Raw genomic sequence first — 16,037 nt, 5'->3', positions numbered from 1 at the left:
ATGAAAAAGAAAATGGAAAATTCAATACTATATTTTTCGTTAGAATTTCGTTATTTAAATGGTATAATTCGAATTCGCACTGATTTCTATTATCCTCATAAGTTTTTACCTTCTCTTGTAACTTGTTAATCCAGATAGAAAAGAATTTAAGCTCAGTCTATAAAGTTCTGTCTTTTAACTGTATAATAATTTCTAAAAAAATTTTTCCCAACTCTTATAGCAAAAATTTAATGAAACTTGTTCTTCCTACTGATTTGTTACAGGTTTAAAATAATTGTGAAAACTTGATATTTCGTGTAGTTTATTTACGTTTTCTCGTGATTGAAATAGAACAGCCTTATGTTTTGTTGTGAAAGTATTACCGAATTCAAATTAGAATTATATTTCAACGAGTTCTTTGCCGGCAAGATTCCATGTTTACCCCGTCTCTTTTGCATATTCTGTTGTTTTAAATTAGAGGTGGGTAGTTCCGATTGGAACTGTTCTAAAGGAACTGTTCCATACTCGGAACTACGAGGAACAATCTGAGTGTCGAGACAGTTCCTATCGGAACTAATATTGCGTTCTTCATTCTGTACTTTTACGAAGACGGTTTTCCACGGAACGGTTAATTCTTTACCTGGATTTGTACGTTAACTAATGAAAATGTTCCACGGGTTTTTAGGAATAATCAATTAGTTTATAATATTTTAAATTTACAAAGATATTTTAAAAACTGCATTTTTAATAGAGTTCATAAATATTTGTTTTATTAGTAACCAACAAATATGTTCGGCATCGCCCATTCAAACAGGAATATGGCTAAACGTTGAAATAAAAATTTGACTACAAATTTGATTTTAGCTTAAAGTTGTTATGTTCATCACGAGATGTCGAGGAGATCAAATCAGGAGAATAGAGAGAAGTCCAGATTCTATGAAAGTCCATATATTCTCCAGAATCCCAGAGAATAAGCATGAAAAATTTTGTGCAGATCGGACAAAGGGTTTAGGAGTTAATAAGGGGGATGAAATCAGAGGAAGGGTAAGAAGTCCAAGTTTAGTGATATTTTATATTTTCCTCAGTAAATTAAACAAGAATAATTTGGAGCAGATCGACCAAAAAACATTTTTCATCCTACATAAAACAGACGTGGGACCGTCTAGTCCGAAGACTAAGTAATTCCGACGTTACGTAATGATTCCGAGGAACCGTCTAGCCTAATTGATCCGACGGAAACCGACTAGTTTAACAGTTCTGCACTCGGATGAGTTCCAACAGATCCAGCAGCGGAACTGGATCTACCACATCTAATTTTAATTCTGTTCGATGAGGTTTATTGTAAACGTCCGGAATTTTGCTCAGTCTCAGCACAAATTAACGAAATTCTTATCAAACAATATTTATAAACTTTTCTTAACCATGACGAAAGCTTGAAAAAAATATTCTCTGTTAATTAATGATTAGAACATCGATAATTAGAACGTAGAATATTCACATTGTGAGCAAAACACACCAGTAGCAGCGAGTGCAAACAACGTCCCCAGCAACGATGTTTTGTAGATTTATATTTTTATAAATTATAAAAACTTTTGTTATAATTTTCAAAACTTTCATCTACTGAAACACCACTTTATTATTTTATACATTTTAAGTTCTAGCTAAAGTAATTACGTTAATTTATAAATCTTCAAAATTTAAAGTACTTGGAGAAAAATAATTTTAAAGTTAAATTTTCGAGAAATAAACCATAAAATTGCGAGATTTTTGCCTTGTGTTAAATATAATGATAAAGCTTTCAAAATTATGAGATAATAAAATTCTGAATAATTTTTGTGGTTGAAAAAGGAAAAGAGAACAAGTTATTATAAGTTAATGATGATGAAATTTCTATGCTAATTGCATGTATAGAATATATTATTGACTACTTTTTATTAGAATCAGTTTGTTTTGAATTTAGACTGTAAAAAATTAATTAAATTGACTTACTGTTTACTTTAGTGGCGATGACGTAGAATTATTGATGACTGCGGATTAGAAAAATTTATTGCAGTGCAGAAAAATAAATACATTTCAAAGTTATACGCTTTTGGCATAATTTCAAACATTAAAATTTCAAAATAAGTAATAATTTTAGCTTAATAAATATACGCAAAAGCTTTCTTATTTATTGATCATAGAAATAAAACTAAATATATTAATTACTAATAAACTATGCAATTTTTACTAATTGTAAAAATATTAGAAATGAAATAGTTGATCAAAGAAGCATAATTAATAGTAATAACAGCAAATTATCCACAGGAAATCTTTTAAACTTTTAAAAATTCATAATTTGGGAATGAAATAAATTTATGTACAAAACAAAAGTTAATGCACTGTTTTAATCGTATTAAACTGGCGCCTTTAAAATTTATTAAAATGATTTTTATAATATATTAGAATTTTAAAATTTTTTATTTAGTTTATTACGCCTAAGGCCCTTCTAATTTAACTAGCAGTTGATGATTGAAATATGAAAATATGATATAAAAATTTTATATTTATAACGTTCAATTAAAAACTGGTAATTTTATTTATACATAGCTGTTTTATTCTAAAGAATATATTAACTTAACTTAAATATAATGCAAGTTATTAATCTTGGTCTGTAATATCAGTTTCTAAAATACATATTAAAAGAAAAGAATAATTTCTTACTTAATTATCAAGATTAACCTACATATAGATTTTAAAAGATTTTTTTTAGACTTTTACTGTAAGTTTATTTCCAAATTACTGAGAATAAATAATTTATAACAAAAAGCTAGTTAATTAGGTTTAGTGATCACGTCAAATATTTAGCACTTTCACAAAAATATTAACTTGTTCGAGTTTTGCTTACTTGCAAAACGATTGTTGTAATAATAGTACAGTAATCTCCCGTTATATTGCTCATTCGGATAAATCGCGATTTTTTCCCCTTCTTTCCAAAATAAAAGCTATTGTGCAAATTATTTTTTTAAAAATTGGTTGTTATTGAAATTCAGGGAAATGCAGGAAGATTTGCACATTGTGTTCATAGATCTGGAAAAAGCGTTTGATAGGGTACCAGAAAAATGTGTTAGGCTCGTCAAGGAAATGTACGAGGCTTAGCTTTTATCTGTTTGACCTGATAATGGACGTGTTTAATGATTTGAAACCGTGTCGCGCTTGATTCTTATTGACTATGAACACAATATAGTGCTTACGACGATCACTTGGCTTTTCTTCTCCCTGTTATTTAGTTGAGTAGGTAAGAAATTATATCATCATTAAATGATGATAAATGATGATTTAGTTGAGTAGGTAAGAAATTATATCATCATTTAATGATGATATAATTTCTTACCTACTCAACTAAATAACAGGGAGAAGAAAAGCCAAGTGATCGTCGTAAGCACTATATTGTGTTCATAGTCAACAATGGACGTGTTTGTTTGAGAGGTGAAGTGTGGTGCTCCGTGGAGTATGCTGTTTGCAGATGATATTGTGCTGTGTGAACCTTCCCAAACCAAAGCTGAGAAGAAACTGGTGAATGGAGGAAAGAGGCGTGAGGTTAGCAGAACTAAAACAGCTTATATAACTCTAAATAACAGGGACGAGTGCAATATTCAAATACAAAAAATGTTCCGCTTCCGAGATATGGTTCGGAGTTTTAAGTATCTTGGGACCTTTGTCGAAATGGGGGAAGGATTGAACTCGGAAGTGAAACATAGAATTAAGTGTGGATGGTTAAACTGGAGGATGTTGAGTGGTGTGTTATGTGACAAGGAAGTTAGATTCAAAATGAAAGGTAAATTGTACAAATCGGTTGTTAGACCTGCAATGTTGTATGGGACTGAGATATGAGCAATCACAAGACTCCAAGAAAGAAAGATGGAGGTGGCGGAGATAAAAATGTTGTGATGGATGTGTGGAGTGTCAAGAAAGAATAGAATAAGAAACGTGTTTATTAGAGGTTCTGTTAAGGTGGGTCCATTGAGCAGGAAGATGCAAGAAATCACGTTGAGGTGGTTTGGCCATGTAGAGCGAAGTAATGAAGATTATGTTGGAAAGAGGGTCGGAAAACTGGTAGTGAAAGGAAACAGGGAGAGAGAAAGACCAAGGCTGCGTTTAAAAGATAATGTGGAGAAAGACTTGAATCAGAGAAGACTTAAGAGAGAAGACGCCTTTGATAGGAAGAAATGGAGGAAACATATTAGAGAACGAAATGCCGACCCCATTAAAACATGGGAAAAGGCGACGATAAAGAAGTTGTTATTGAATTTCTACCGGCGAAGAAATGTTATCTTATTTCAATAATTGACTTTGAAACTATAATGTATAAAACACAACTCACAAAGTCGGCATAGAGATCGAAAATAGAGAAAACAAGTGAAGAAACATATCAGTTATATTGCGCCAACGGGTTCATAAAAGTCTACTTATAAAATATTATATCTATTCTTTTTGATATAGCTGAAATGACAGTTATTTAAATACTGTAGCTTACAACCTTCTTGGTAATTAATTTTTGCGACTAAAACAAATACAAAACGAATGAAATGTTTGGAAGTAAAAAAGCAACAAAAAAGAAATCATATTTTTACTTCAATAACCAACGAAGGCGTGAATAAAAACCAATAAACGCTGATCTTGTGTTCCCACTTCAACAACTGGATGGCCACGTAAAAGTTTTCTGAGTTTTTTCACGTGTCTAACACTTAAATGGGAACCAGTTTCCCAAAGAAAGTTCTCTTGGGAAGCATCCATTCCCTTGGCAGATCGCTCATGTCTTGTGTTTCCTTATTCTTTCAAACCAAATCAATATATAGCTTCAAATTTTACATATCTGTTACCGTTTTCAAGAGCATTAATACAAGTGTCAACACAGTGATTCTGGATAATATGCAAACAAAACTCTTGATAAGTAAGAGTTACGTATTTTAAAAGTTTTTAAATCCTTGACGGTTTCTATTGGTAATTTCAAATGCATTTTGTATTTTTTCCAAGTAAAAACCATACCAGACAATGAAGATAATTTGATTTCTCTTTTTTAACATTTGTTTTTTTGAAATATGTGTTTAGAAGACATTTAATAAATAGTGGATTCGGTAAAATCTCTATGAATTCAAAAAATCTAACTCGATGAAATTTTTCCGAATCACGAACTTCAGTTCAAATCCTTTCTAGTGAAAATGATTTTGTAAAATGTGAAAAATCTTCTTGTGTCACTATTGCTACTTCTAACGAGTAGATCTCTTACACTTTTCACTGCATCAAGCCGCCTTAAATTTTTTCCTTAGTATTTTTCAATAAGAGTACAGACAAGATCAAGAAGTAGGAAAGTGTGATTATTTATAAGAAATCTATGTTCTATGGTTTCAAATTTTTGTTTTCTTGCTAGTTTAAGATATATAGCGACATTACTAATCAGTTTTTGTTTCGGCATCCAAAGTTAGCTGTAAATATAATAAGCTCTTCGGATTCTATTGTTTTTAAAATATTAAAATGTTTAAATATAACACTTGCAATTTCTTCGCTGCTACGTTTAGCTGTAGTTTTCATCTACATATATATATAGTTTCTTTAACATTAGCACAATCATGACTTCTTCCATGATTATTAATTCACAGGTTTCTTAGATTAAAAGCTGGTCCTATTGCCGAAATTAGAATAGGTAATATGTGCTGTAGGTCAAGTAAAATTAGAAATTTGTTTTTGTTTTCTTTAATATGTAGCCTATATTTTTTCCTTTAAAGGAAGAAATATACATGCCAATCAACTTAATAATTTTCTTGGGAATAATCTTAACTGAAAAAAAGATTAATTATGCTTGTCATAATTAAACTAAATCCAAAATGAGTAAAAATACTAGCTTCCTTCTCATCTTATTTTTTCCCCTGCATTTTCTTTTGCACCCGTAAGACTTTCCTAATGTTTTGGGTTCCTTAACTCCTGTTTACTATTGTAATATACCCAAATCCTAAATTTCATTTTCTCCCTTAATCATTTACTTTTTCTTATGCAGTATAGACATGCTTTTTACTTTCCTGGATGTTATACAGTATATAACAAAGGGAAAGTATGACGATCGATCAAAAATGATCAACATTTTTACATTTTGAACTCGAGAAACTTGAAACGTTAAGAAACGAAAAAACTTTCGGTGATTTTTCAGTAAATATATTTATCAGTGTCCGGGGAGCACGATTTTGTTCATTTAATTTTAATCTTAATTAATAACTTCTATGCCTTTTGTCAAAAGTTTCAGAAATTTTGCAGGGGGATTTTGTGTATTAGGGGAATTGATGCTATTAAATTTTGGTGGTTAAAGGTTAAAGAGGGTGGGAAGATCGATGGAGGTCACGTTTCATATCTCGAGTGGGGTCGGACTTAATGAAGATTTTACTCGTTATTAGCATTTACATTCTTTTTTAATATATAAAATTCATCTCTACTCTTAAAATTAAACTTTTTGCCATTTTATGATGATTAATAATATTAAAAAATTTTTAATAATATATCATAACAGATGGCACCATACGCAATCTCGCATTCTTTTTCCGGAAAAGATACGCAACTGTTGCTGGATTTATTACTGGAGTTTTACAGAATCTTTCTTAACATCATAATCATTACATTTCTGTAAAGAAATAAAATGTTTTAAGCTAAAAGAAAATATAAGCCGTATTTTAAGGAATATTGTATTCCTAATTTAATGTAATAAAGAATTAAAAACTTAAAAATAATAAAAATATTGAAAATAACAATATTAAAAATAAATTATTATAATTTTTTGAAAAAATTAATAAGTGTTTAAATGAGCTATACCTAAATATAAATTAGTTTCAAGCCACAAGCTTAATTTACAGAGGTTAATATTTCTAATCGATAGCCTGAAAATTGTTTATTTATCTTCAAGTTTTTATTTAATAAAGCGTCTGATGAATTTTATGGAAGACTAATTGTAATCTTTCATATTATCATCAGAACTTGTCTCCATTCCTATCATTCGAGTTTTTAATAAATTTTCACTTATTGCTTTCATCCTTACCTGTTGCATCTACGCCATGATGGAATCTGGTGTGGCTTACATGGACATTTTTCTAATATACGTAAACTTAGGCATATTAGAAATCATCTGATGTTAGATTTTTACAATATTTTGCACGAGGCTTGAGACTTTATGAGCAAATAAGAGGGCATATATAATCGTAAAATGTGTTTCCTAAGGAACTACAGTGTAGAGGAAATTTATGGGAAGTCCGACGATTGACGATTTGTCGATTTGTTCACCTTCACTACAAATTCATTTTGTAAATGTATTTGATTTTCCTAATCCATAATTTATAATTGATTAGTCATTCAATATTTATATTAAATTAAATTAATTTAGAGGTAAAACAAATATTCACAAAGCAAGCAATCGATTACAGCAAAAGTCGACTCTAATCTAAACCAAACAATATTTTATGGATAGTTTGATTAAGACTCCGTTCAATTATAGTTACATCTCTCATATTGTTTTGTGTTGCTATTCACAATTATTAAAGTTTTCTTAATACATTAACATGGTAATGTAAAAATTTAAGGATTTTGTAGAATTCTTATTTCCATAAGAAAGTAATTTCGTAAAATTTTAAACTCCATAAAAAATTCAATCAAAAGAGATGAAACTAAGTATTTGCTGAGTTGAATTTTTGATACTTCTTACTATATAAAAAAGGAAATTTGTTCTTTATATATTTCGACACGGTTTGAGCAAATGCAATGAGACTCAGATAATCGAGGAGGTCGATAAATACTTTTGGTCGAATTAACTCCAATTTCCCATCCGCAACAGGCTCCATTTCTACTTGTTTAGAAAATGTTGACAATCGAATAGGAAAATTATTTAATCCAAAGTTACTAGCAAGCATAAAATACGCTTCTAAGGGTTTTCGAGAATTCCGAGTTTAAATATTTGACCATTTTTTGCGAAATTTAATCGGTTGGACAATTACCATTTCATTTTCGGCTACGAATTGTACGATAGAATTAACATTAGAAAAAATTTGATATCTTGATTCATCTTCTTGTACAGGCGGAAGTTTACCACTATTTTCTATTAAAAAACATCAATTTTTGTCTACATGACCAATGAAATTGCCTTATTCCGTACCATCCGAGTAGCATAAAAATTAAAATAACGCTATATAATCACACAAGACCATTAAAAAGCTTATAAAACTGGCCGTTAACTAAAGAAATCAAAAAATCGAGTTGAATATTTACACGTTACATTTTTCTTTTCTTTTTTTCTATACTTTATAACGTTAATAAAAAGGTTCAAAAAATAATTTTCGCATTAAATTTCATTTTATTTATCGTTATTTTAATCCATCTGCAAAAACACATAAGTACGTCTTTAAATCTTATATATAAAATTCTCGTGTCACAATGTTAGTTACCTTACTCCTCCGAAACGGCTTTACCGATTTTTACCAAATTTTATATGCATATTCAGTAGGTCTGAGAATCGGCTACTATCTATTTTTCATACCCCTACACCATTTCCCCCCTTTCAAAAATATATTTATATATGGATTAAGGCTTTTATGTCCAACAGATGGCGCTAACTTCCGACGACCTAAGTTTGCTTTTCTGTGAGGCATTATGCTTTTCTGTGAGAATGGACTGAAGCAGATCATTTTCTATCTATCTATATAAATAAAATATAACGTTCGTTTGTTCCTACCGATTCCTTTGAAATTTTGACACAACGTTGCATTCGAATACGCACGTGTTTTTATATAATATACATGTCGAAATTTCCCCCAGTGGGGGGAGATGGACGGGATTAAGGCTTACCGCGAAGAACTCGGTTTCTATTTATACTATTTTACATGCGGTTTTTTGCGTTTTTAATTGCGTTTTAATAGGTTACGTCAACAGAATATACACTAAAAAGGGATTTTTCGATATTCCCCAGCGGGAAAAGTGACGGGATTAAGGCTTACTGTGAAGAACTCGGCTTTTATTATACTATTTTACATGCGGTTTTTTGCGTTTTTGATTGCGTTTTAATAGGGTACGTCAAGAGAATGTACACTAAGAAGGAATTTTTTGAAATTCCCCTACGGGGGAAGTGTTATACATTTATAATAGATATCGTTATTTTAATCCATCTGCAAAAACACATAAGTACGTCTTTAAATTTTAATATATTCCTTTAAGATAATTGGTCTTTGAGCGAATTTCTATATAAACATGGGTACGCCTGTATGGGAATAGCTAAGTAAGCAAGCCAACCAATCAACCCAAGCTAATGTCATTGGCTTGCTTATTTAGCTGTTCGTCACATAGTCGCCACCCAAATGTTTCGTGAATGTAATCTAGGGTAAAGTCGTCCCGTTATTCCGGACAGGCGTAGCCTACTCAGGTATACCGGTATGTGTGTACCCGGCTTAAATGTACGATCTAATTGTATTGTTTTCATTCGTTTTTAAAATATTGAAGGCATTGCTGTAGTTACTCATTATTATACTTTGCTTAAAAGTTATCCACAAATTTAAATTTTGTTATGTTTATTTTATTAGTAAGAAATAGAGAATACAGTAGTTTTCATAAGTGTAAATGTTAATGTTATAATTTATGAACTGAATCTTGCAAGAAATGTATCTTAAGACAGAATTATGTGTCGCAATTATATATTTTATTATACTGTATTAATAGATAGCAGAAATTTTGAATTTTTAAACTTATATACTAATTTTAATCATTTAAAACATTTCCGTTATAAGTTCGGAATATTACTTTAATTTTTATAAAATATTTAAATAAATGAATTAATATAATTAATGTATAAAATATTTCATAAATATATTATTAGAACTAAATTTTATAAAATAAAAATGGCAAAAGATATATTTATTGCTGGAAAAAAATGACTATAATAGAACATAAACTACGAAGAAGCTATTTTCGAATGAAGTAGAGCATAAATTGTCTGTATTTTCCTAAAAGATTCCATTTTAAAGAATAGTTAGAAGATATCAAGATGATACTTTTGAAAGGACTCAGTGCATTAAACAGAATCCGAGATAAACTAACAAAACCACTTTTTGTTGAATGTCTGAAAAATCAGTTTAATCTTGATTTTTCTGAATATTTTTTGTCATTTAGTGTTCATGCGCTATCAATTTTCTATTTATTTTTATCTCTTCAATTCTATAAGCTTTCAAATGACAATAAAATAAAACTTAAATATATAAATAACGTTATAAAAGAAATAACAATAAAAAGTGGAACTTAAATATATTTAAATTCAATAAATTATTTTCGTATTAACGATGATTATTTCAAAATTATAAGCTTATGAAATTTATTCTAATGTCTGACGTGGACGGTCGTGTTGAGAGTCATATAACTTAATATATTAAGTTATATGACTCTCAACACGACCGTCCACGAATTGAAGACCGGTGAATCGAATAGGAATATGGCGGATCCAAGAGCAAATTTCAGCGAAGCGATTTTTATTCTGGTAATAAATAAAAAGAAAATTTTATAGCTTCAATAATTGCTTATAATAAACTTAAAATTTAAATGTTGTAATAAAAATATTAAAATATAAACATGTTATTTTAAGGAAATAATGAATGTCATGTTAACAATAAAAATATCAGTTGGAGAATCGTGCCTGTCGCCACTTCCTAAATCTGCTATGAGGGAAGATGACCAGCAACAAAATGTCTTTAAGAAATTATAAATTTGATTATTTCTCGAACTTATTATAAGAATATGAAATCTGGAGTTTCGAAGAATCTGGATTCAAAATTCGAACCCAAATTTTTCAATTATAAGCATTTCAATTTAATATAATCTGATTAAATAATGCAAATTAAATCAAATTTATTGTACTCTTGTACTCTCTATTAATTTAGATACGATAACGATAATATTTTTCCCATTTATGCAATAAATTCTGCGGAAATACGGTTGTTTATGGATAATATTTTTACTTGAATATATTTACTAAATGCAATTTTAAGCAGATCAAATATTTAGTATAAAAATATTTTAAAATAATAATTAGTTGTTGCAACTATTTAATTAAAATTTGCTTCATTATTTATTAAAAATTTGTATTTTCAGTTGAATCTGTTTATCCCAAATCTCATGGCAACGAGAAAAAATTCTAGATAAACAGCTTTCGAGACATTGCGGTTCCTACACTGTAAACAGTAATAGGTTTGATTAGACCTGCGGTACAATAGAAAGCACAGTAATGCCATCATTAAGTATAAATAAAACATTTTTGACCTTCCTTAACAGAAATAGTTTGACAATAGTTTCTAATAGCTGACTTTCTTCAATCAATAAGACATAACATATCAATACATCAATACATAAGCCAAACTCGTATCTAATCAGAGAAAAGCTGAGTTAATTGCAACAATTGCCTATGTAGTGTATGGCAATTATAGTTTATGCTATCAAAATGTAATCATTGAGCTTTCAATTTGTATAATTGGCTCTTCAGTATGTAGTTTGAAATATAGAGGTTTTGGGAAAAAATTATTTGAGATAAACATATAAAATATATTGAATTTAGACTAAGAAAAATGCAGGAAGATAATAAAATTTTTAGATAAAGAGGTTTTTGAGATAAAAATATTTGAGATGATAGGTTCAACTGTATTTAATTTCAGTTTTAAATGTATAAATATAAATCACAGTTAAATCATGGTATAAGCATTTATTTTAATGAAGTGTTACGATTAATATTTTTAATTTCAAATTGTCAAGAACGTTGTCTTTGCTTTTAATTAGTAAGCTCTAGATAACCTACGAATTTTCTGTAGAGATATATACTGTAATACTTTAAGGAATTACATAATATATGGAATGAAATTTTAAGTATTTGCCATTTTGTGCAAAATAATAGAAATTTTCCTGAATTTCGTTCATACGATTAAATTAGCGAGCCTTACAAAGGATATGGAATAAAATTAACTCTGCGAGTGTCAAAACTATCGAGTGTGAGGTTGCTTTGTAGCTGTTAGATACAATAAAAATAATTCAGAACGAATTGCTGGATTATCCCTCTCGAAATCTGACACATGACTCCCCGTTTATCTTTCTATTCCCTGACATTTATCCACCAAAATTTAGCATCAATACCCTTTATATATACGGTCCTATGCCAAATTTCGTTTGTTAATCTTTACCCTATCCTGACATATTTAAACTTAATAGAGGCCAACGGATTTTTATTTTTTTATTTATTTCTTCTGTCGTTTTTGGTACAGGGAGCCTCAAAACGTGGAGATTTGCAAGATAACGCGACGAGTCAAATTTGACAGGATTCCAATACCTGCCTGTGTTATATACATAACAGCCGGGAAAATAAATTTGTTTCAAAACGTGTATTGGTTATCAAAAGTTTAAAATAAAAGCATTTATTGTATTTCTAACTAAATTTTAAATTTTTTAAAGTCATGAGAAGAAATATTAATTTTTAGCAGAGTTTAATAAAAAAATGTACAAAAATAAATTAAAGTGAAACTTGTAATAATTGATTTACAAATACAGTCAATATTCTCAGTTTATGAACTAAAACATTGTAGTTGATAAACTGAGAATATTGACTATCTATATGCTAATATATGAATTGAAATGCATTACATATGGACTATATATATATGCATTACATATGGACTATATATATATGCATTAATATGCTAACATATTATGTTAGCACGATAACTTCAACATCAGAAATTTCTTGTTCGGTATCAGAATTTTCTGCACGTTCTTCAACTATATCATTTTCATCGACATCACTTTTAGTTTTCAGATCCAATAATTAAATTTTTATCAAAGGCTCAAGTCTTCTTCTGTAAGTCTTCGCCTTCCCCTTCATTGTCAATTCGATATGCAATATTTTTCATTTTCAAACAGAAAGCCGAAAATATTTTTTACGAAATAACAAAATTCTCTAATAGGTTGCGGTATTTCTCAAATACAAATTCAGTTAAAAGACAAAATATTCATAATAAAAATCCATATTTTGTAATTGTGAGTTAATTGAAAACTGCGAGCAAATAAATTTTTATAAAACCAATTATTAGTATTTCATTTATTTTTATAAAATTTTTATAGTTAATTATAATTATTTACTGTATATGATGTTAGTTTTCTAAAACATTATCTTTAATAGTAGTATTATATTTTTAGAATTAAATATTTATATTATGACTATTGGCCATGTCCGAGTATTTTGAAAATGCAGAATAGTAGTAAAATAAATTCAATTATAATCGTAACATGTTAATTATTAAATAAAATAAATATTCACAAAAAAGATAGAGAATGTTATTTATGCTTAACAGATATACAAAGTATTGAAAATATTTAAGAACAAGAAATAAATTTATTCTCTTATACTGTATTTACTGTAAAACAATACTTCATTCAATTTTAAATTATAGAGTAATAGAATAAACAGACATTTATTAATATGCATTGCAATGGATATTAAAATCGAAATATATGAATTTTTGCAAAAAATAAAATATAGAATGAAAGATGACAAACTCTAGAATAAAAAGTAATTTCATATTCAGTATTAAATCGCACTGATATTGGTCCCATGGCACTAAGGCATGTTAATAATAAAAGTAATAAAAATGAATCTTACATTAAATATAATTTAACTAGTTTGTTTTATTACGATATGAATCATTTATTTTTTATACAAGCGTAAATGTGTAAGCTGTAATAGATCGGTTATTAAATTGAATTATAGGTTACAATAGTTTTTTTATTATACAAGTAAAGTTTTTACAGTTGACTATTAAATTTATGATAACATTTTTTGTCTTTCCGAATGGGATAATAAAAGAATCTTTAATCATGTTCATTACGTGTTTGGCCAGGCTCATAAACGAGATGACTGAATGATAGGTAACAGGATTCGTCATTTCAAGTCGATGCACATTTGAAAATTTATGAGCGACTTGCAATCGAACCCAAATCTTCCAGAGCGGAAAAATGTTGCCTTTATCGCTTTGTCTGTCTGTCCATTCTTATGACAATGTTACTTTGTGAAGAAATTTCAATTTTTTAATTAAACAAAAGAGCAATCTTATAACTTGGTTTAATATTTTTTTCAAATTAGTCTTTGAATTGCTTTAATAAGAACGATTTTAACCATTATTTGGTTAATGATAGTTACTATTACCATTAAGAAAATAATCCGTTAAAACAAAATGCCATTAAAAAAAAAATAGAAGTAACTAAAAAACATTATAATAAATTAATTAATTAAGATAATTACATATAATAAATAAATTATACGGTTAATTCAATATCTATATAAGTAATCTTATAATTTAATATATGACTCGTTATACATATACACTTAAAAACTTATGGTTTACGTACATATGTAAATTTTTCAATCCCTTTTGACTTCTGCCGTACAGTTTACTGTCTGTCTGCTTCAGTTCCTAGAACAAGAATGTTCTTTGAGAGATCGCCTTTCCCTATGAGGATGACCATTTTGTTCTCTAACGTCTTTTGACCCGGGGTGAAACAGGTGACCGCATATCTCCGTTTGTTTGTTTTGTTAAGATGTAGCAACGCAATGTCGTGGCTATAATTTGGCTATAGGAGGGCGGCGGGCACATCTCTGCGCTGAGAGGGCGCTTTTGTACCATTGAAGCACGAGGTGTGCTTTTTATCGTCCATGTTGAGCGTGTGAAACCTTTATAGTTGACAATAAAGTTGTTATGTGGTTAAAGGATTAGATTAATTGAGAATATAGATATCCTAGCATGCGACATTAACGTAACAAAGGGTTATGGGCCCAGGAAGAAAATTCCAGCGTTGATGCAACTGGATTGAACGACCAGCCACGGTAAGCCTAAATTTGCTATCTTAGAAACCGAACCCTTATAACGAATAGAATGGCCGAAATAGGACATGGTCAGTTACCGAAGTTTACGGGTAACAATTTCACAAGCTGGAAGTACCGTATAATGGCCATTCTAGAAAGTAGAGATCTAGGAAATCTGTTAATAGTCGACCCACCTACGGATCCCGCCGAAGAGGCGAAATGGAAAAAAACGAACTCGCAGGCCAGAGGCATTTTAACAAGTGCGATGGATGACACACAAGTGGCCCTTATCTTAACATGTAGAACGGCAAAAACAAATTTGGACTCACTTAAGAGAAAGATATGAAGGGGACCTAAGCAAACAAGCTATAGAGGCCAGAAACAATGTGGCGAGATTAGTAATGAATCGTGACGAGACAGGGAGAGATTATCTATTAAGAGGAGAAAAACTTCTAGAGAGTGCTAGGATAATGGGAGCTCAAATAGAAAACGACGAATTCATCACCGCACTATTGAAAAGTTTACCGCAAAAGTACAACCTAATAGCCATGCAATTCGACAACTTAAAAGACCCCAAGATCTCCGATGTGAGAAAAACCTTTGAAAGATATAAAGAAAGAAATGGGCCCGAACAGAGGGAAAACCTCGCAGCCTACAGAGCATATCACCCACCGAATTACAAAACCCCAAAAGACAATGCACAAAGAAAATCTCAAACAAGGGAAATGCTATGCTACATCTGCCGTAAACCAAATCACAAGGCAATTGAATGTTGGTCGAACCCGATTAACAAAGCAAGGAATAGACACAGACGAGATAACTACTTCGATCTTGATAACCGAAGATCAAATTTCAAAACTTCTAAAATAGCTTGGGAAAACTCAGCTAGAGAGGACGATAACCGACACAGAAAGGAAAAATCAACTAACGAGGATAACAACCGACAGAGATTAATGACTTTAAACACAAACGGTCAGCCACGGTGGATCATAGATAGTGGGGCGACCAGTCACATGACCCAAAATCGCCAATGGTTAGAGAACATGAGTGAAGACAGAAAAACAATCACCATGGCCGATAATAATGTCATATACTCAGAAGGCATAGGAGTCGCAGAAATAAGAGACGAAAACTCTAATAGATTACTTCTTGAAGACGTACTATACACCCC

At 30.0% G+C, this 16,037-nt stretch overlaps 1 protein-coding gene across 1 annotated transcript; it reads left to right on the top strand.

Annotated features, from left to right (window-relative positions):
• The first annotated feature begins 3,468 nt into the window (after nt 1-3,468).
• Nucleotides 3,469-6,606, top strand: LOC136990872 (uncharacterized). The gene is made up of 2 exons (XM_067289324.1): nt 3,469-3,793; nt 6,515-6,606. Exons 1-2 carry the CDS (start codon nt 3,469-3,471, stop codon nt 6,604-6,606), a joined length of 417 nt encoding a protein of 138 aa, XP_067145425.1.
• Nucleotides 6,607-16,037: the final 9,431 nt, after the last annotated feature.

This window comes from Centruroides vittatus, unplaced genomic scaffold, assembly GCF_030686945.1.
Source record: "Centruroides vittatus isolate TY-2023 unplaced genomic scaffold, ASM3068694v2 contig_1349, whole genome shotgun sequence".
NCBI lineage: Eukaryota > Metazoa > Arthropoda > Arachnida > Scorpiones > Buthidae > Centruroides > Centruroides vittatus.
Note: the sequence above shows the minus strand (reverse complement) of the source record. Positions and strands in the feature narration are given on the sequence as shown.

Bases quoted from the DNA above. Each gene is read 5' to 3' on its own strand.
- LOC136990872 (XM_067289324.1), top strand. From the start codon at position 3,469: ATGCTGTTTGCAGATGATATTGTGCTGTGTGAACCTTCCCAAACCAAA. The intron at 3,794-6,514 runs GTAAATTGTACA...ATATCATAACAG, and splicing joins AGTTAGATTCAAAATGAAAG to ATGGCACCATACGCAATCTC.